This window comes from Ascidiella aspersa, chromosome 5 (assembly GCF_963924565.1).
Source record: "Ascidiella aspersa chromosome 5, kaAscAspe10.2, whole genome shotgun sequence".
Taxonomy (NCBI): Eukaryota; Metazoa; Chordata; class Ascidiacea; order Phlebobranchia; family Ascidiidae; genus Ascidiella; species Ascidiella aspersa.
The window spans coordinates 1,750,530-1,773,232 of NC_139451.1; the positions used below are offsets into that span (position 1 = coordinate 1,750,530).

At 35.3% G+C, this 22,703-nt stretch overlaps 2 protein-coding genes across 2 annotated transcripts; both read left to right on the forward strand.

Moving 5' to 3' along the window:
* The first annotated feature begins 13,280 nt into the window (after positions 1–13,280).
* On the forward strand, positions 13,281–18,494 carry LOC146141446 (uncharacterized). Its single transcript, XM_083390123.1, has 4 exons — positions 13,281–13,365; positions 14,123–14,165; positions 14,239–14,418; positions 18,337–18,494. Exons 1-4 carry the CDS (start codon positions 13,330–13,332, stop codon positions 18,492–18,494), a joined length of 417 nt encoding a protein of 138 aa, XP_083246249.1. The 5' UTR covers positions 13,281–13,329.
* LOC146141447 (NACHT, LRR and PYD domains-containing protein 3-like) lies at positions 18,037–22,687 on the forward strand. The gene is made up of 6 exons (XM_083389545.1): positions 18,037–20,225; positions 21,368–21,468; positions 21,586–21,741; positions 21,875–22,030; positions 22,100–22,255; positions 22,457–22,687. Exons 1-6 carry the CDS (start codon positions 18,590–18,592, stop codon positions 22,670–22,672), a joined length of 2,421 nt encoding a protein of 806 aa, XP_083245671.1. The 5' UTR covers positions 18,037–18,589; the 3' UTR covers positions 22,673–22,687.
* Positions 22,688–22,703: the final 16 nt, after the last annotated feature.

Here is a 22,703-nt window from a genome sequence, read left to right on the forward strand (position 1 = left end):
TCGTTAAATCCAACTAATAGAAAACCAATATTGAATTCAATGTTTGAAATCACATAAATATCTAAGGTTTAATGTCGCACACAAACAACGCACTATGAGTCGCTCAATAGAGTTCAGTCAACAGGAAAGTCGATTTATTTCGCTTCCAAATTCCAGCTTTTCGATTCAGCGTAAACTCTGCGCAATTCAGAGTTTTTGCTCAAGCTTATCCTTGGCCTTTGTGACTTAAACTTCAGCGTCGTGCATGAATGCATATATGCTTTTGTATAGGGAAACAATAAAGAGGGGTTAGTGGATTTTTTGAGGAGAAAAGGGTCTACCTCAATTAACTAATTTATGTTCTATTTAAAGTAGAAGGGTGCAATAGTTTCCAATGGCGAGCCAAATTCGATTAAAGCGACCAACAGGAATTTCTCAGGGAAGCGAAAATGTAAACGAAATTAGAAAACAAAAACAACAAGACGCAATTTAAAATATAATCAAGTGAAACTCCAAGTTTGTCGAAATTTTTAAAAAGCTAGTAGGCCTACAGTTTGTTAAACACAACAAAAATGTATTCTGAAGTTTGCCACAATATTTAGAGTGCGCTTTACTCGGCTCAAGTTATTATTCAATATGCGCTTGCACATATTCTAACGAGTCTTCAGTGCGTGAAAAAAGTCACTGCTAAGTGATGTCTTACTGAGGGTCGCATGAGATAATTCGAGTGCGTCAGGGGCAGCACTAACAACACTAAGACACTAAAATACGTGGTGAGCAAAGTGAGCGCGAAATTTGTTAGTTAGATCCGCATTTTTCCGGACTTTACGCATTTACAAAGCTAAAATAGGCAAAAAATACAGTTTGGGAGCGGAACAGGACCACGTGCAAAATTTGCCGAATCCGACGAGTCCCTAAGCGTAAAATATTTACGTAAATAAAACGCGCATTCACCTAAAATTCAAAACTAAGTGCATATGTCAATTTTCTACCATATATATGCTTTTCACTTTTACAATTTATAGTTTGCGGCCTTATATGTTTTGAATTAAGCATTGCGCATGCCCACGTCGAACTATGACAGATTTACGTAGTCTTTCTCGAGTGCAAGTCCGACTGCACACTCCACAGACCTGATCAATAGTAATTGACGCAACTTTTATGGGCTGCAAAAAAAAACATATATATCTGTTGCTGTTACAGTTTACGTGTCTCGTTTTTAGAGTACAGTTAAACGATTTAAAATTAGTTCTCTGGCGTTGTTTGCAAGGAAAGAGATCGTCAACCTCACGTTTTAAAACACTTTAAGCAATGGCGTCTAAGTTTGCTTTTTAATTTATATAATCCCCCGATAAATGTTTTTTTCAAGCTAATAAGGCCCTTTAAAAATGTTCCTAACAAATATTGCTTAAACGATACGTGATTTACAAGGGTACTAAGTATAACATTTTTTCTTTTTTTTCGTTATATTTTTTAAGTTTCACAAATATTATCACTAACACGAAGTCTTACCAAAAGTTCCCCAACTTTTTTTCTTGTTGTACCTTTAACATAATTACACCTTGGTCGAATAAAATCCAGGGCAGCTGATAGTCGTGACGGGATATTATGCTGCGTTTAACTTGGGATCCAACAATACCGCAATTTAACATTTTATTTAGTGCACGGAATGGTAATTTAAAGGAGGTAAAGCTTGGCAATATATGTGCAAAGGCTGTGGGCTCGTGTCTCGAGTAAGACAACGTAAGATAGTCCGGAGTCCGACGTGTGCGCACTAAATTCGGAACTGGCAAGGCCGCAAACTGTAAATTACAAAGATGAAGCATAATGAAATAAGCTGTTGTTGCCAGGCATAATATATAACGGAGTGTTGCTCTTCCAGCAAAATATATATATAATAAATATATTATATATTTTTTTTTCTGGAAGAGCAACACTCCGTTATATGAAGCATAATGGTGGAAAATTTCCCAGCCACATATTGTGAGTGATTAAGTTGTACGAGACCCCTACTATGAGCGGATTGCTGTAAATCTATCCTACTTTAATTACCTGAATGGGTGAAAATGGGACTTACCTATATAATGGTTAAATACAAGCTGCGGGAGTCTGAATCGACTTTATTTTTCGGCCAAGGTTGGACTCAGGATGTTTTACCCGACTCCGCAGCCCTGACGCTTATGCGCAAGTTTTCTTTTACACGCCGAAGATTGCAAAGAAACTGTGATCTCTAATCGTTTGTAACAAAGTTTCGTTCTAGATTTGTGCGAATGTCAGTACCAGAAAAAAACCTCTTGACATTGTAGCTAAGTTAAAGACCACTGTATAGCTTCATCCAGGATAAAGATACACTCATATTGTACGTTTGTGTTTCTAACGGCAAAAACCGTGGAAGATAAAACAGCCACCGTTGAATAGTTTCGGGTTCCAAGGACGGCGAGACAGCGCGTCGTATATTTGAACCCCAGCAGTGGCGTAGCCAGCCAAAAAACATTTTTGAGGGGGGAAAAAGTTTTAACTCTTTTGTTTAGCTTTTGTCATTAAATTTACTGCCATAACGAACACAAATAACAATGCTAGCAAACCGTTTCGAGCAGCAACTGACGGAGTGTTAACGTAATACCCCAAAAAACATTCAAAAAGCAAAAACTGTCTAAAAGTACTAAAACTTTACATTAATGTACAGCAAACGTAATATTACTATACATTGTCAGTAATGTAACAGTGCATGACAATTGAAGGTTTGGCATGCCTATAATCGACTGCTGTGGTACTCCTCATCAATGCTAAAAAAATTATTAAGAGCAAAATATTTATAAATTTTGTGGGGAGGGGCATGGCCTTTGTGCTCCCCTTGGCTACGCCTTTGGTCTCCAGTCATTGTGAAGAATCAGGTTTCAGTTCTTGTTTGGGGACGCGTTTATAGTCTGTTGTTTTTACTATTGTTCTCTTGCGTTGAACCATAAGCTAGAGGACCACCAACCTCGAAATCCAGGGCATTACCAATTCGAGAAAAGTGTAAACACAGTAAATGAAGGCCGACATTTTTAAGTGTTTTGAAGGTTCCCTTAACAAGCTTACATTGGAACCTTCCACGCGTTGGCAAGGTTTTACCATTTCCTCATTTTGAAACATTGTTTTTTGGCGGTATTTTGTATATTACGAATTTGGGTAAATATTATGAAACATATCAAAATCCTATGTAACTTTAGGTATTTGTTGATATAGGCCGTTTCAAACTAGTTTTTTTTCGTCTCGAATTGTTTTCAAAATGTTCTAAATGTACAGGAAATTCTCCAAGTGCAAAAAAATCCGATGCGTTATCCAAACGAAATCTATTAACTATTGAAACGGTGTTAAATATATTATAGTTTAGCGTATTTTAAACACTAGCGTTTCTAACGGCAAACCGCCAAAATAAAAACAGCGACCGTTAAATAGTTTCAGGTTTCAAGGACGCCGAGACAGCGCGTCGTATATTTGTTCCCAGTCATTGTGAAGAATCACGTTTTACTCTTTCTTTGTCCAAACCTTCCCGGTGGTCGTTGGGACAATTTGTTACAAACCAAGCGTTACTAAGCGTTGAACGAAAACTTCGCATCAACCTGCTCGTATCTCACCCTCTCAGTTGAATTGGCTTCCAAGTCTTTAATTAGGTTTCAGTGACTTCTTTCAAGCCATATACATCGAAAATTGGATATTAAATTTCCATTCTTGCGCAACATTTTACAGGGTTCAATCCGAGAACAGTTGCAAAGCAACAGCGCATTTCGGCCAACAAATATTTGTGGTTCACGGTGATTGGTAACATGTAAAAAAAACTTACACATTTTTACACAACAATGGCAATGGTCGTTCCTTGACTGTTTGCCGCTAAATGTGTCTGGTAGTGTTTAACTAAATCAGTGGTTCTCAACCTTTTTTCTTTCGTGGCCCATTTACGTTGCAAAAAAAATCTGTGGCCCAATAAATTACTGTAAAATAGGTTTAGTAGAAAACACAAAAAAACATATTTTAAAACAGATTATTTATCCTGTGAAATTAATTATAGTGACACAAATGAAATTAAATCTAGCTTTTTTAAATTGGTCTGTGGCCCACCTCAAATGCTCTTATGGCCCACTGGTTGAGAAACGCTGAACTAAATGATTCCCCACAATAGGAGTAACTCTCACAAGGATATGACCTGCGTGGAACATTCGATGGTTTAAAAAGCGATTGTGACAATTTAACATGCAAGCAAAGTGCAATGTTGTGTGATGTTTCAACAATGGTACGACTAAATAATCGTCTATAGCCGGGTTGGGCAACCATATCCGTGAAGATTTCCTGATGTTTAATCCAATTATGTTTAGTATATGACCCGTGTGGTAGCAGTATTTGTTCGACTTGTGTGACATTCAAGCAAACACGTAATCCTGGTACCAAATGGCGTACAACGTAAGAAAATCCGCATCGCGTTATACGTGCAAATTGCTTAACTAAGCTGCTTCGAACGTCAGACAAAACCGTAATCTCGCACTTACACGTAACCCGTTTGAAATACAAATTTCTTACTGTTAAAACTGCGACAACAAATTTGATATTTTGCAAACTCTGCCCAAATTTTGCCTGGTTAAACATACTGCAAGAAGTTTTCAATTTAAGTCTTTACCTGGAACGTTGCACAAGTTCGGTAACCATACATTTTTACCATGTGATGTTTTTTGGCGTTTAAGTTTAGATTATTGCAAAACAGCAAAGGCGCTGGTCGTCCCTTGACTGTTTGCCGCTGATTGTGTAACTAAAAAGTGATTTTAAGGATTTTACGTCCGAGGGCTAATAAATTTCAAAATACATTTTTAAATGGCATAACAGTGTTACTTATTCCAAAACGTTGCACTACCTGGCGCCACACGTTCGGTAAATATAAATTTCATAACGTATTTGATGTGTGTTTTTGTTTCTCTGTGATCGAAGAACATGTAACTTACATTGTAAAACAGAAAACGCGATGATTGTGACTTTAACTAATTGATTCCCCACAATAGCAGTAACACTCAAAAGGATATGACCTGTATTCAAACGGGCGTGGTATAAAAGTTTGCTAAATCCGCATGTTACAGCCGATGGTTTAAAAACATATTGTGACAATTTAACATGCAACCGAAGAACGTCACTGCTAAAGTGATGTCTTACTGAGGGTCGCACGAGATAATTTGAGTGAATCAGCGGGCCGTACTAACAACACTAAGACACTAAAATACGTGGTGAGCAAAGCGAGCGCGAAATTTTTAGTTACATCCGCATTTCTCCGGACTTTACGCATTTACGAAGCTAAAATAGGCAAAAAAATACAGTTTGGGAGCGGAACAGGACCACGTGTAAAATTTGCCGAATCCGACGAGTCCCTAAGCGTAAAATATTTACGTAAATAAAACGCGCATTCACCTCAATTTTATAGTTTGCGGCCTTATATGTTTCGAATAAAGCACTGCGCATGCCCACGTCGGATTATGACAGATTTACGTAGTCTTTCTCGAGTCCCGTCCGACTACACACTCCACAGACCTGATCAATAGTAATTTGCGCAAATTTTATGGTTTGCAAAAAAAAACATATATATCTGTTGCTGTTACAGTTTACGTGTCTCGTTTTTAGAGTACAGTTAAACGATTTAAAATTAGTTCTCTGGCGTTGTTTGCAAGGAAAGAGTTCGTCAACCTCACGTTTAGAACACTTTAGGCAATGACGTCTAAGTTTGCTTTTCAATTTATATAATCGTCCAATAAATGACTTCTTCAAGCTAATAAGGGCACTTTAAAAATGTTTCTAACAAATATTGCTTAAACGATACGTGATTTACAAGGGTACTATGTAGAAGATTTTTTGTTTTTTTTCGTTTTATTTTTTTTAAGTTTCACAAATATTATTACTAACACGAAGTCTTACCAAAAGTTCCCCAACTTTTTTCCTTGTTGTACCTTTAACATAATTACACATTGGTCGAATAAAATCCAGGGCAGCTGATAGTCGTGACGGGATATTATGCTGCGTTTAACTTGGGATCCAATAATACCGCAATTTAACATTTTATTTAGTGCACGGAATGGTAATTTAAAGGAAGTAAAGCTTGGCAATATATGTGCAAAGGCTGTGGGCTTGTGTCTCGAGTAAGACAACGTAAGATAGTCCCGAGTCCCGAGTCCGACGTGCGCTGATCTAAATTCGAAACTGATAAGGCCGCAAAATGTAAATTGTAAAGATGAAACAAAATGGTGGAAAATTTCCCAGCCACATATTGTGAGTGATTAAGTTGTACGAGAACCCTACTATGAGCGGATTGCTGTAAATCCATCCTATTTTGATTACCTGAATGGGTGAAAGTGGGACTTAGCTATATAATGGTTAAATACAAGCTGTGGAAGTGTCGACTTTATTTTTTCGGCCGAGGCTGGACTCTTTGTTTTTAACCGACTTCGCAGCCCTGGTGCTTGTGCGAATGTGTAATTCTCTTTAATCGTTAACAAAAAAAAGTTTTTATAGATTTGTGGGAATGTCAATACCAGAAAAAAAACTCTTGACATTGTTGCTAAGTTGAATGCCACTGGGCAAAAAATTTGAACTCTTTTGTTTAGCTTTTGTTGTTAAATTAACTGCCGTAACGAACATAATAACAATGCTAGCAGACCGTTTCGAGCAGCAACTGACGGAGTGTTAACGCAATACTCAGAAACCATTCAAAGAGCAAAAACTGACTTTTAAGTAGTAAAATTATACATTAATGTACAGCAAACGTAATATTACTACACATTGTCAGTGATGTAACAGTGCATGACAATTGAAGGTGTGGTATGCCTGTGATCGACTATTGTGGTACTCCTCATCAAAGCTAAAAAAAAAATTATTAAGAGTGCAATATTTATAAAAATTTTTTCGGGGGCATGGCCCCTGTGCTCCCCCTGGTTACGCCTAAGGTCTCCAGTCATTGTGAAGAATCAGGTTTCAGTTCTTGTTTGGGGACACGTTTATAGTGTTGTTTTTACTATTGTTCTCTTGCGTTGAACCATAAGCTTGAGGACCACCCACCTCGATTTCCAGGGCATTACCAATTCGAGAAAAGTGTAAACACAGTAAATGAAGGCCGACATTTTTAAGTGTTTTGAAGGTTCCCTTAACAAGCTTACATTGGAACCTTCCAAGCGCTGGCAAGGTTTTACCATTTCCTCATTTTGAAACATTATTTTTTTGGCGGTATTTTGTATATTACGAATTTGGGTAAATATTATGAAACATATCAAAATCCAATGTGACTTTAGGTTTTTGTTGATATACGGAATGTCGTTTCAAACTAGGTTTTTTTTTGTCTCGAATTGTTTCACAATGTTCCAGATGTACAGGAAATTCTCCAAGCGCAAAATTGCCCATGCATTATCCGAACAAAATTTATTAACTATTGAAACGGTGTTAAATATATTGTAGTTTGGTAGCGTATTTTAAACAGTAGCGTTTCTAACAGCAAAACCGTTGAAGCTAAAAACCGCCACCGTTGAATAGTTTCGGGTTCCAAGGACGCCGAGACAGCGCGTCGAGCGCAAGTATAACAGCGGATCTTTGGCGAACTAACCCACTACAGAATTTTTGTGAACAAAACATCATAAACATAAGACATTAACACTAATCAGTTAAAATTAAATTAATGTCGTATTATTGCTTCTACATTTTTTTCAAATTTTACTTAGAACCAATCTCAATAATCTAACTGTTTGAACTACTGCATTCGGCGACCAAACCAATTTAAACAGAGACACAATTTTGTTTTGCGACCCATAGGTTGAGAAACACTAAAGACTCGCCCAGGTTAACAAGCATCGAGCTGAATACTTAGGGCTCACCTGAACCACATCACCTATGTTAATTTTCATTCTTGCGCAACATTTTACAGGGTTCAATCCGAGAACAGTTACAAAACAACAGCGCATTACGGCCGACAAATATTTGGTTCACGGTGATTGGTAACATGTAACTTACACATTTTCACACAACAATGGCGATGGTTGTTCCTTGACGGTTTGCCGCTAAATGTGTCTGGTAGTGTTTAACTAAATCAGTGGTTCTCAACTTTTTTTCTTTCGTGGCCCATTTATGTTGCAAAAAAATCTGTGGCCCAATACATTACAGTAAAATAGGTTTAGTACAAAACACAAAAAACATATGTCAAAACAGATTATTTATCCTGTAAAATTAATTATAGTGACACAAATGAAACTAAATCTAGCTTTTTTAAATTGGTCTGTGGCCCACCTCAAATGCTCTTATGGCCCACCAGTGAGCCATGGCCCACTGGTTGAGAAACGCTGAACTAAATGATTTCCCACAATAGGGGTAACACTCACAAGGATATGACCTGTGTGGAACTTTCGATGGTTTAAAAAGCGATTGTGACAATTTAACATGCAAGCAAAGTGCAATGTTGTGTGATGTTTTAACAATGGTACGACTAAATAATCGTCTATAGCCGGGTTGGGCAACCATATCCGTGAAGATTTCCTGATGTTTAATCCAATTATGTTTAGTATATGACCCGTGTGGTAGCAGTATTTGTTCGACTTGTGTGACATTCAAGCAAACACGTAATCCTGGTACCAAATGGCGTACAACGTAAGAAAATCCGCATCGCGTTATACGTGAAAATTGCTTAACTAAGCTGCGTCGAACGTCAGACAAAACCGTAATCTCGCACTAACGCGTAACCCGTTTGAAATACAAATTTCTTACTGTTAAAACTGCGACAACAAACTTGATATTTTGCAAACTCTGCCCAAATTTTGCCTGGTTAAACATACTGCAAGAAGTTTTCAATTTAAGTCTTTACCTGGAAAGTTGCACAAGTTCGGTAACCATATATTTTTACCATGTGATGTTTTTTGGCGTTCAAGTTTAGACTATTGCAAAACAGCAAAGGCGCTGGTCGTCCCTTGACTGTTTGCCGCTGATTGTGTAACTAAAAAGTGATTTTAAGGATTTTACGTCCGAGGGCTAATAAATTTCAAAATACAATTTTAAATGGCATAACAACGTTACTTATTCCAAAACGTTGCACTACCTGGCGCCCCACGTTCGGTAAATATAAATTTCATAACATATTTAGTGTGTTTTTGTTTCGCTGTGATCGAAGAACATGTAACTTACATTGTAAAACAGAAAAGGCGATGATTGTGACTTTAACTAATTGATTCCCCACAATAGGAGTAACACTCAAAAGGATATGACCTGTATTTAAACGGGCGTGGTATAAAAGTTTGCTAAATCCGCATGTTACAGCCGATGGTTTAAAAACATATTGTGACAATTTAACATGCAACCGAAGAACGTCGCTGCTAAAGTGAAGTCTTACTGAGGGTCGCACGAGATAATTTGAGTGAATCAGCGGGCCGTACTAACAACACTAAGACACAAAAATACGTGGTGAGCAAAGTGAGCGCGAAATTTGTTAGTTAGATCCGCATTTTTCCGGACTTTACGCATTTACGAAGCTAAAATAGGCCAAAAAAAAAATTTGGGAGCGGGACAGGACCACGTGCAAAATTTGCCGAATCCGACGAGTCCCTAAGCGTAAAATATTTACGTAAATAAAACGCGCATTGACCTAAAATTCAAAACTAAGTGCATATGTCAATTTTCTACCATATATATGCTTTTCACTTTTAGAATTTATAGTTTGCGGCCTTATATGTTTTGAATAAAGCACTGCGCATGCCCACGTCGGACTATGACAGATTTACGTAGTCTTTCTCGAGTCCCAAGCCCGACTGCACACTCCACAGACCTGATCAATAGTAATTTGCGCAAATTTTATGGTTTGCAAAAAAAAAACATATATATCTGTTGCTGTTACAGTTTACGTGTCTCGTTTTTAGAGTACAGTTAAACGATTTAAAATTAGTTCTCTGGCGTTGTTTGCAAGGAAAGAGTTCGTCAACCTCACGTTTTAAAACACTTTAGGCAATGGCGTCTAAGTTTGCTTTTTAATTTATATAATCGCCCGATAAATGTTTTTTTCAAGCTAATAAGGCCCTTTAAAAATGTTTCTAACAAATATTGCTTAAACGATATGTGATTTTCAAGGGTTATAAGTATAACATTTTGTATATGCTACAATATATGGTTTTTTTTTCGTTATATTTTTTTAAGTTTCACAAATATTATTACTAACACGAAGTCTTACCAAAAGTTCCCCAACTTTTTTCCTTGTTGTACCTTTAACATAATTACACATTGGTCGAATAAAATCCAGGGCAGCTAATAGTCGTGACGGGATATTGTGCTGTGTTTAACTTGGGATCCAACAATACCGCAATTGGAAGATTTAACAATTTATTTAGTGCACGGAATGGTAATTTAAAGGAGGTAAAGCTTGGCAATATATGAGCAAGTGCTGTGGGCTCGTGTCTCGAGTAAGACAACGTAAGATAGTCCCGAGTTCGACGTGTGCGCATGCGCAGTACTAATTTCGAAACCAATGAAGCCGCAAATTGTAAATTGTAAAGATGAAGCATAATGGTGGTGTGGGGCACGAGATTAATTGTTTAGTTGAAGCTTCTGACTCTCGTTTTAAGGTTGCTTGAAGGTTGCGTGCGTACAACTCGTTAGCCAACCACAAGACGTATAGGTTAACAGAATTGTATTATCTGATAAACGAACAACCAGTTAAAACTATAGAAGGCGGACAATCAACACTGTGAACAACACAGCGCTGTGAACAGCACAGCGCTGTCAACCGCACAACACGTTAACTGAGAAGAGGTCCTGTTTAGAAGCGGACAGCGGCCTAAGTAGCCACAGACAATCGAACTGCTGACCGCCGAGATAATCGCGGAACAGCACATTTAGCATTTACACTTTGGTGCGAGTAAACAATAAATCTGGGGCATAAGCCGTTACAGCGTAAATTGCACAATTAACACAAAATCTCTTAGTCGGTAAATAGCCGTGCGCTACAGTGGAAAATTTCCCAGCCACATATTGTGAGTGATTAAGTTGTACGAGACCCCTACTATGAGTGGATTGCTGTAAATCTATCCTACTTTAATTTCCTGAATGGGTGAAAGTGGGACTTAGCTATATAATGGTTAAATACAAGCTGCGGGAGTCGAAATCGACTTTATTTTTTCGGCCGAGGTTGGACTCAGGATGTTTTACCCGACTCCGCAGCCCTGACGCTTATGCGCAAGTTTTCTTTTACACGCCCATGATTGCAAAGAAACTGTGATCTCTAATCGTTTGTAACAGAGCTTCGTTCTAGATTTGTGCGAATGTCAATACCAGAAAAAAACCTCTTGACATTGTAGCTAAGTTAAATACCACTGTATTACAAATGGCTTCATCAAGGATAAAGATACACTCATATTGTACGTTTGTGTTTCTAACGGCAAAACCGTTGAAGCTAAAAACAGCCACCGTTGAATAGTTTCGGGTTCCAGGGACGGCGAGGGAGCGCGTCGTATATTTGACCCCAGCAGTGGCGTAGCCAGCCAAAAACATTTTTGAGGGGGGGGGGGGGGGCAACAAGTTTGAACTCTTTTGTTTAGCTTTTGTCATTAAATTAACTGCCGTAACGAACACAAATAACAATGCTAGCAAACCGTTTCGAGCAGCAACTGACGGAGAGTTAACGCAATACTCAGAAACCATTCAAAGAGCAAAAACTGACTAAAACTAGTAAAACTATACATTAATGTACAGCAAACGTAATATTACTACACATTGTCAGTGATGCAACAGTGCATGACAATTGAAGGTTTGGCATGTCTATGATCGACTGTTGTGGTACTCCTCATCAATGCTAAAAAAATTATTAAGAGTGAATATTTATAAATTTTGGTGGGAGGGGAATGGCCCCTGTGCCCCCTGGCTACGCCTAAGGTCTCCAGTCATTGTGAAGAATCAGATTTCAGTTCTTGTTTGGGGAAGCGTTTATAGTCTGTTGTTTTTACTATTGTTCTCCTGCGTTGAACCATAAGCTTGAGGACCACCAACCTCGAAATCCAGGGCGTTACCAATTCGAGAAAAGTGTAAAAACAGTAAATGAAGGTCGACATTATTAACTGAATTAATGTTTTATAAGTTCCTTTAACAAGCTTACATTTGAACCTTCCAAGTGTTGACAAGGTTTTACTATTTCCTCATTTTGAAACATTATTATTATATTTTTTTTGGCGGTATTTTGTATATTAGGAATTTGGGTAAATATTATGAAACATATCGAAATCCTATGTGACTGGCCTATCGTTTATTGTATCTGGTTATCCACTGCAAACATGATGTTGTTTCTATCAATCATTTATAAAAATGTTTCAAAGATTCTAACCAAGTTTATACATCACAGATGAAAAATCGCACATAAAGATGAGAATTTTAAAACAGTGTATTTCATTTTGTTTTTTTCTTTCAATACCAACAACTTTTGATTTTAAATATGTTTTTTCAGCACCCTTCTAGAATCCTACTAAAGTGTTTAAATTATTAAATCAATGTTTGAGTTAAGCTGCTATGCGCTGCGGTTTAGCATTTGGGTTTGATCAAGTATGATTATATTTGTTCTCCCAGTTTTAAGTTTTGAAGACTAGTTTTTGTAACTGTATTTCAGTACTTCAAAAAACGTGTTAAGTTCACACTAGTCGCGTTAACTTCTAGCGTTAGCATCAAGAGCTAACGTCGTCCAGTTCATACAACGCGTTGCCAGCCTTAATGGCGAATTTGCTCGCTTCTAACCAAAAGCGTCAAAGTTGAAGTATTTCACCTTTTCCACAGCCGAAAGCGTTTTTAAAAATCGTTTTACATTAACGATAGACGCGCCTGGTGTGAACCAGCTTTTAGGAAACTAGACTAAAATCCCCTTCTCTGTATTTCTCCATTGTTTACATAGAACAAACATTGCTTCAGTTTTTTCTTCGACAGCTAATGGCTCATTTAGTTGTGTTTTAAATAAATTGTGGAATAACTTTTGTTTACATAACATTAGTTTTGTTCTATAACAACTTTAAGATACATGATAGGAAATCTTAGTTTTTGATTTTTATTATTTGGATTTTAAGCTTCTCAAATTTCGGCCACCTTCAGTATAGCTATGAAATGAGAGTTTATAATAGAATTTCTTAACATTCATTTAGTGGGACATTGCTGACCGCTTAACCTTAATTTTTGTCCACAATAATGAAACTTTTGTAAATATATTGTGTCTTTCCAATGCAGATAATATGTGATTATTTTAAATAGATTAACACCTTTTATATGAGAATGGCTGCTTCTAAATTGCCACATTAGGTTTGTAAGCATGTGTAAGTTTTACAAATTTGTTTAAACCATGAAATGTCTGACGAACAAACAAGAAACATACATTTTGAGGTAAGTCTGCTTTTTGCTATTTTCATTTTCAAGTGTATTTCTTGTAGGAATTGGTCACAGCCTTTATCAAGTTGTTCGTTGAAACTGATTTCTTGTGGCAAAATGATTGTTTTGTTTTTTTGGTATGAATTTTTAATTGATAACAAAATGCAGCGATGTAAATAAAACATTGTTATAAATATATTATATTTTCCCCTTAAAATCACCAGGGAGTTAAACTTTTCCGGTTCAGTTTTGGGTTCAAGGGTTTTTCAGAATCCGGTTCAGGTCTGGTTTTGGTTCAAAGCAATTCAGAAGTTCAAGTTCAGTTACTAATTGACCATTGTTATTTCGGCATTGCGTTTAAACTAAAAATGTGAGTCAATAAATGAAGAGAATAATTGTTAAATTGTAACTTGTATCTAAGTTTCATTACGTATTAAAAAGCAAACAGCTCATTTTTAAAACATCTAAAAAATTAAAAAGCTATGTTTTATTAAGAAATAATCATTTTTTTATCCACTTTCAAATGTGTCATAAGTTGACTATATGAAATACAACTTATGATATCTTCGGGAGTTAACCGCTTTTTTGATTGGTTTAAGTTCTGTTCAGTAACATTTTGGCTCCTTAAAATTTTTCAAAAATCGGTTTAGGTTTTTTACAGTTTAAGAAAAAATTGGCTTGAAACAGGTTTGCAAAATTTCATTTTCCGGTTCAGACTTCCTGCTTAAATGTACATAGCTCTTAATAATCTTTACTTTAATTTATTTTTCAGCATGAATCTGCTGGACAAACAAGAGCAGGGACTTCCAACCAAGGTAATTTCTAATTAGTGTTTAAGTGTAGTTAGTTGATTTAATAAGTGATTTACAATTTTGTACTGCTGTTTAGGATCCAGCTCTGATGAAGATATTTCCTCTTGTGGCTCCGATGATAATCGCTCCACCAGTCAACATCCGGATGCAAGGAGCAAGAAAAGGGGGGGTTACCCACCAAGCAACCGCCCAACAACAAGTTCCAAGAAACTAGCAAAAGATGCCAGAGCAAAGAAGGAAAACAGAGAGAAAAGAGGTAAGTTTTGGGAACAGCTTATCTACTAAATTTTGGGAACAGATCTAAGTTATATGTCTAAGTGTATATTACTTAACCCAAACAGGTGTAATTTTAATATGGTGTCATAAATTTGATCACAAAAAGTGTTGCGAAAATTTGTTTTAAGTAATATTTAACATAGTTTTTTACTGTACATATGTTGTGTTTAATTGTTGTTTTGAAATCAAGATGTGTATTGTGCTTAAATAGCTCACTAATTTTAATTATTATAATTAAATATATTTGTGATTCGATATTTTAAATTCAAAACTAAATAACGAGGTATTCTACTGTAGGCGACATACCAGACATAAAAATACAAAAATATAACGAGTATAATATTGCGATGCTTCACAATCTTTCTGTTTGTCAAAATTAGTTGTAAAAATCATTTTTGAATCCTAATTGCCTTTCTAGTATGTTTTATGATGTAATCTTTCAGCACCATGCATACCAGGGGTGGGCAATTATTTTTGACCGCAGGCCACATGAGAAACTTAAGATGTTGTGCCGGGCCAAGCCAAAAATGAGATCTCAAATACACGCAATATGACATTAAACTCTGACGGCATAAAACAAATAAGATAACGCCCTTCTTATTACGTTTATAGTTGTGCGAAAACATGCAAATTAAGTCAAATTTAAGGAAGGCCACAAGACATTGCACTAAGCACGAAAAAATATCGACTATATTTGTTTTAAAATGCAAAATTTAATTTAGATTTGGAGGGGGACGTGACGCACTGAGCGCCGAAAAGTTAAAGATTAAAATACGTAAAAATTTCTCTCAAAAAACTACAATGTTTTTTTTTGCTTTTTGAGGCTTTAGCGATGTGCTACTTGCGGTACAACGGCTATATTCAGTCAGGAGAACAACATCAACTAAATTAGGTTGACAAAATGTGAATCCGTATATTTCAGTGTTTACAAGCATTCTGTATTTCATTCATGTCACAAAAATACTTTTGAACGACAAAATACTTTCAAACGAGGCACAAAAGTATATAAATATATGGCTGAGTTTGTTAAACTTTCGTTGGAGAGAGTGCCACAGTGCATAGAACTCTATTTGTCTGTAAAGATGCCAAAAAATAACATGGAACAAACAAGAAAGATGGTTGAAACAAATTTCCATTTTAGTATCTAAAACAGGCTAAAAATCGTTTTCGCAAGGCATGACTAGATCGGACCCTGAGAAAAGTGTTTAGGGTACAACCAAACATGTAGAAACTGGTCTTTGATTTAGCTTAGTTTAGCCTACGTATGTTGCTTAGCCCATGACCTTCTCGAACAACAGAAAACCAAGTAGTCTATAGCTACCCTTATTAAATTACATTTCTTGTTTCATTAAACTAGACAATGGCAAGTTTATTTCTCTCCTAAAATTACTTTATAACACTTTTTAAATGTAACTTAAAGCTAGTGCCCTGAGTCTTTGACTTTATGTAACTTGTGGTTGTCTAAAAGTTGTACTTCTGTTAAGAAGCTCGAATATCAAGAGTTCTTTATACCGTAACATTTAATTTGTTGAGCTCTGGTTGTTATTGGACAAGTATTTGTTCAAATAAAACCACTAACATAAAAAGTTAAAAAAATGCATTAAATTAACATACACTTACATTTACTCTATCCATTTCTACTCATGCATAAATGCATATGCATGCTCCCAAATTATTAATAAAACAAATCTTGCTGCGCAAGGTAATCATTTTTCCTGCGCACATGGCTTCAATCGTAGAATTATTTCCGAAAATTTGATTTTAGGTATTGTGGGATAATGCTACCAGATTTCTATTGTCATTAGAATGCAAAAAACACTACCTTTTTTTTTCAAAATACGGTTGGTGTGAACAATTGCAAAGCCACTCTCTTATTCACTTTTAATATGCTTTAATGAATTTAAACATCATAAAAAGCTATATTTAATTTGTAAGTGTCACTATTGGTCAGGTTTTTACATTCCATAAGTCATGTTATTAAATTTGCTGTGTTTCAAATCACATACTGTGTTATTTCCTTTGAAGTACACAGCTTTAAGGTTTCTTAAAGAGTTTTTTTCGCAACACTCTTAGAAAGTTAAAAGTGGAATTTTGCAGCATGTTGACACATTTTGTCTTGCATACATTTAACTCAAACAAAGAAATAACTGTAATTTGCTGACAAAATTTGTCATTATTTTTCTGTAATTTAAAAAAATACTTTCATTGCTCAAAAAATAAATCTTCTTTGTTTTCGGTGAGCGATCTGTTATTAACGAATAGACAGAATCTAGAAACAGTAGCTTTATTGATATCTGTGTGGGTTGTTCCTGAATTTCACATTTCATTCATCGCTTGTTTGTGTTTAGGTCCACATGGGGGGATTGAATTCTATGGAGATCAACCAAGTGAGTTTATGTTTTTACTATTGGAACATTCTATTTGTTGTTGGGGCTTTGTAACACTGTTTGTTTTTCCAGATTTCTCTAATGCAAATATAGCTTGGAGAGACATCATAACTTACAACGGTATGTATAAAAATGCATTGTTATTTTCCGTTTTTAAGTAATATCCCATGAGTTGAAAATGATATCTTATAATTGGGGCGATTACTTTTTGACTTGTAATTGGTTCAAAAAAAAAATTTTTATTTTTATTTTTATTTTTGAAAGATCGATTTTCCAAACAAACGTGTGCTTGTTCTACACATATTCAATCAATATTTTTTTAAATGCTGAATATGTAAGAACATTTTGCACTAAATTGTCAAAAAATACTTTTTTTGTGCCATTCTGAAAAAAAGTGTGAAGCATATTGTTTAGCACGGAAAAGCCAGTGTTTGGCATATAGATTGGTGAACTATTGTGTATTTGCAGTTTTACTTAATTTGGCAAGTTTAAAAAGCAATCATGATAGTCGCCATTCCTGTTAAATAGACAGGTATGACATATGCATGGGCATAATGAGGATGTACTAGGCCATGCTATTCCATCTAAGGCTTAAACTATATTTTGGCTGTTTTAATTACGTAAAACTCAAAAAGTTTTCGCACTTCGCGCAAACTTTGGCCTCGTTTAGCTATGATTGTGTCTCTGAAGCATATCTACAGCTAACACATATTTTGCATACTATGGCAATATGGCATGTTGCACTTCGCTGTGTGACTCCAATTTCGGCAAACAATTTCTATTAACTTGAATTATAACACACAGTTATTTTTTTATTAAACTTTTCTCCCGGTTCAAAAAAAATTCTCGCTTTTTAGTCTGATTTTAGTTCGACCCAAATATAGCATCTATATAACAGCATTAGAGTAAAAAAAGCAGACATGTGCACCCCCAGTCCACCAGGCTGTACTTGAGCATACCCCATATGTATTTCTTTGTGTCACAAAAAATTTTTCCCCTTCGGCGCAACTTTTTCATGTTTTACTTACATGTTTTTGATGTTTTACTTACTTCCTAATAATCTGGTTTACCGCCTAAACATGACAAGGTTCATACATTCCTTTGACAAACACATCATTTAAGTTTTGGGGCACGACCAAAAAAATGAAGAATTTACGTCGAAAATGCTCGTCACCAGAGGGCTGGCAAGATTCTGCCAGCCTGTTTGATGCTGTATCAGATTACACTGTTAAATTACTTCAAAGTTTTCAATGATAAGTCATAAATAAGTATTGTATGAAATCACTCATTGAACAACTGTTTAATTATTTACAAACTTCCCCAAACCTTAAAAAAACATTGGTTTAAACATAATTGGAAGGCACGATTAATAATTTATAAGTTTGGCTGCTTTCTTAAACCATTTGTTTAAAACGAGGCCGGCAACCAACATATACTGTAGGTGAGATATGTACATAATGTTTCAAGAACCTTGCATACTGTGAAACAACTATTCTTTCCATTGTTTACAGTTACAAATGAAGCAAAGCCAGATGCAAATGTTCGTCAAAATTTGGCCGACCAACCAGGACCTTCTTTATTGACTAGAGCTTTGCAATTTATTCCCGACAAAAGTAAGTTAAGTGTATTTTACGCTAAGTTTTTCCAATCAAATGTTGTTATGCTCTAATATAATTGTAAAATGTATATTTATTTATAGTTTGGCAAGTAAACCAAAAAAAGAAATTGCGCAAATATGTGAAATTAATATCAGGAATAAGAAATATGCCAATCAAACTTGATCATAAGCAGCCAATTCAGCTGGTGCCTGTGGCATTAACTAAAAATGTACCAAAATCTATCGAACAACTTAATGAAGAAGGGCATTACAGCAAACGAGAAGATTTCCAGCAACTATTATCACTTGAATCAGAAAGCCTTGGCATCAGTGAAGCGATAGAGCAGGCTTTTAAACAAGCTGAGTCAGATGCAAGACAACATGCCTCTGAAGAAGCCAGACAGGACCACATCGACCGAAACGGCAACAACATTGTGTTTATCGGACAAGCTGGTATTGGCAAAACCACTCTTACTCGCATGATTGTTGAAATGGTTCTACAGCAAAAGCTTTTTCCAAAATGCGAGTACATTTTCTTTGTTTTTTGTCGGGAAATCAACTTTGAAACCAAAACTACACTTTTACAAATGTGCTTAAAAGGAACAGACATCAAATTTAGGCACAAGCAAACTACAGAAAAGGCTTTATTGGAAACAATTGGGGACGGCGAAAATGTTGTATTTGTATGTGATGGTTTAGATGAAGCAAATACTGATGCTTTCTTCACAGATGAACCATTACCATTAGATGAAATAGCAACAGCTGATGTTCATCTAAAGAGGCTGTTCAAAGCTATAGTTTGGAAAAAATCCATAAAAGTTTTCACTTGTAGGCCTGGTCAATTTCGCAATATGACTAAAATGATTCAAACAACATCAGTCTTTAACCTTCGAGGTATTTCAGCTGCTTCGCAAAAGAATATTTGTAAACAAATCTGTGAAACAGCAGAACAGTTTACATTAGTAATGGCTTTTTTGGAAAGAAAGAGAGACATTGCTGTTTTGTGTCACGTTCCTGCTCTCTGTATAATCATCATGTATGTCATAAACAAAAATTATGCAGAAGGCAAAGAGCTTGAAATAGAATCCCTCACTTATATATTGTTCAAAGTTCTGGAGTATTTCTGTCGTGAACACATCAGGGGAAAATATGCTCACTTAAGCAAAATTGCTCTTTTGGCATGGAATGGATTTAAAATAGGAGATCTTACTTTCATAGCCAAGAACTTCAGTGATGTAGGCATGGATCAAAGTGATGCAGATGCCTTTCTTATGCACTATGTTGATCCCAGGTTTAAAGTTAACTTAAAAATCCTGGAAGGTTTCAAACGAACAAGCTTCACACATTTGTTACTGCAAGAAAACTTCTCAGCTCTTTACTTGGTGTGTTATTCCACCCTGGATGAATTTATTAACATTTTTCCGAGATTATCTGAAAGTCGATGGGAAGTTGTGTCTAGATTCATGTTTGGATATTTTAACATTACACTGAACTCAACAGTTAGCTCATTTCTCACTGCATGCAGTAGCGAGCCCAACCATCAGATATGTGAGGCCAAAAGATCCAAATTAGTTGATTTTGCAGTTCAGTTTATGCAGCAAATTAGTTCAACTGACACAAAAAAGCTTATAACCATCTGTGGCTGGTTGAACGAGCTCAAAGATCCAGAACTCGATAAAAAGATTGCTGAGTACTTGCCGAGTCAAATCAAGTTTGAAGGACGCGTCTTACCATCTGATGTCCCCAGTCTTGTCTATCTTCTCTCAATCAAAGATGTATCACTTGATATAAGCAGAAACAAAGGTAATTATTCTACAATTTGTTAGACCCCACAATATTTTACCGCAGCAAAGTATTTTGTCTGAATGATAACTTTTAAGGTTCAAAAGTTTACTTTTTTGTTAGCTTGAATTTGTGACAGTAAATTTTAGTTTTGTTGAATTATTTTGCTTTATTTACCTACAGGTGCTTATAAACCAAGTCATTAATGTCACAAGACCCACAATTATTGTAAGCTATTAACAATCACCATTAGGTTTGACACAAACCCACATTTTCAGCAGGACTTTGCAAAAAATGCTACAAAAAGAAAACTAGGTATTCTAGAATAGTAGGTTTTTGAATATAATCAATCAGAATATCAAATCCTGGTATCTATACTTTGATTTATTTGTTTAAATTCTATTTTGCTAATGGGTTAATCATAATATAATTATGTACCTGGGAAATGTTCAAAACTTGACCAATTTAAAAATAAAATCCAAATAACGTTTTAGTTTATGTATTTTATTAATTGTTAAAGTATTACTTTTCATATTACCTTAGCGTTATGCTAAAACCCAATTTATTTCATTAAAAATGGGTAATTTGTTTGTTTTACAGGAAAAATTATATCATATTTTCATACTAAAATATCGCTCTACGTTTACCGATATATCGGTAGAAGCCAAATATCGGTTGATATTATCGGTAAACCGATATATCACCGATATATCTCTTGATAAAACTTTTGTGTGGTTGACCTTAAGTAACCCTTATCGTTCTTGATAGAGGCCTTTTTGTTAAGTGTTCCAACAATATTTAAACTCACCTAAACCATAATTATGGTTGTGATAGTGACATTCCTAATTGCAACTACTAGGGTTTTTGGGATTAAATCTCTTTTACAAAGTTTCTTGCTGAATTTTGTATGTCTTAGTAAACCATTAATTATTGCAAGTTATTCTTGTTTTTGCCCATATATCACCATATTAGTTTTAGGATTCTCGCATTTATACTTTTTTGAGTGGAGGTTTATAACATATGTCTATGTTCTTAACAAAACTTGAAGTGTTTAAGTTTGAAATCGTATTTCAGAATTTAACACATCTGACTTTAACTACATGGTTGTGAAGATCATATACACGTAATAATTTTAAAATCAATTTTATTTGTTTTTCTATTAGGACCTGAACATATAAGTGATCCCATGAACTTGGGGATAAAACACTTTCAAGGAAAAGGATTTTCTTTTTTCATGGAATCACTTCGACTGGAAAGTACCAAGGTTGAATTGTATCCAGTGTCACTTATGTATATTGCAGTCATTTTTAACTATATTTTCTTAATTTGCTTTCCCACTGATAATTTATATTAATACTAATTACTAAGGTCTAAATTTCAGATTTCAACGCTTGATCTTTCCAATAATGATATTGGTGATGAAGGTGCTTTAATTGTGGCTGAAGTTTTACCAAATACTGACAGTCTTAAGTTGTCTGGCTGTGGAATAACTACAAAGGGTGCCAAGTCCATTGCATCAATGTTATTACGTACTAAGGTTCAATTTTAATATATATATGTATTTGTTTTATTAAACCCTTATTTAATATTTTTACCATTATTTTTCCATTTTTGTTCCCTAAAGTTATTCAACATTGTTAAAATATTGCAAACTTTAACTTCATTTACAGATTTCAACGCTTGATCTTTCCAATAATGATATTGGTGATGAAGGTGCTTTAATTGTGGCTGAAGTTTTACCAAATACTGACAGTCTTAAGTTGTCTGGCTGTGGAATAACTACAAAGGGTGCCAAGTCCATTGCATCAATGTTGTTACGTACTAAGGTTCAATTTTAATATATATATGTATTTGTTTTATTAAACCCTTATTTAATATATTTTTTTCATTTACAGATTTCAACGCTTGATCTTTCCAATAATGATATTGGTGATGAAGGTGCTTTAATTGTGGCTGAAGTTTTACCAAATACTGACAGTATTAAATTATCTGGCTGTGGAATAACTACAAAGGGTGCCAAGTACATTGCTAAGGGATTGTCAAACACCAAGGTTTATCATAATTATCTTAATTTTTATTTACAATTATAATTTTTTTTATTTGCATTGCAATAATTGCCGAATAGGTATCTGCCTTGTATACTTAAATATAATTGACAGCATTTCAAATCTTCTCTACATTTAGGAATAATTTTTCCAAATAATATTATATATTTTTAATAAATCCCTGCTATCTCGTTTATAACGTTTCAGCTTTCTACACTTGATCTTACTGGAAACATTATCAGCAAGTCAGGTATAGACGCTTTGTCCAAGTGCAACTTTGATCAGCTTGTCTTGACTTCATATGTGATCCATGAAGGCAAAATATCCAAGCATGGTGATGTCGTGATTGGAAATCATGAAACTGATCTGACTGAAAAACTGGTTGTGAACAAATCTAAGGTAACTCTACAAATATGCTGTTAAAGTTTACATTGTAACGCACTGCTATTTCCCT

Bases quoted from the DNA above. Each gene is read 5' to 3' on its own strand.
- LOC146141447 (XM_083389545.1), top strand. From the start codon at position 18,590: ATGCCAATCAAACTTGATCATAAGCAGCCAATTCAGCTGGTGCCTGTG. The intron at 21,469-21,585 runs GTTGAATTGTAT...TCTAAATTTCAG, and splicing joins TTCGACTGGAAAGTACCAAG to ATTTCAACGCTTGATCTTTC. The intron at 22,256-22,456 runs GTTTATCATAAT...ATAACGTTTCAG, and splicing joins AGGGATTGTCAAACACCAAG to CTTTCTACACTTGATCTTAC.
- LOC146141446 (XM_083390123.1), top strand. From the start codon at position 13,330: ATGTCTGACGAACAAACAAGAAACATACATTTTGAG. The intron at 14,166-14,238 runs GTAATTTCTAAT...ACTGCTGTTTAG, and splicing joins AGCAGGGACTTCCAACCAAG to GATCCAGCTCTGATGAAGAT. The intron at 14,419-18,336 runs GTAAGTTTTGGG...CATTGTTTACAG, and splicing joins GGAAAACAGAGAGAAAAGAG to TTACAAATGAAGCAAAGCCA.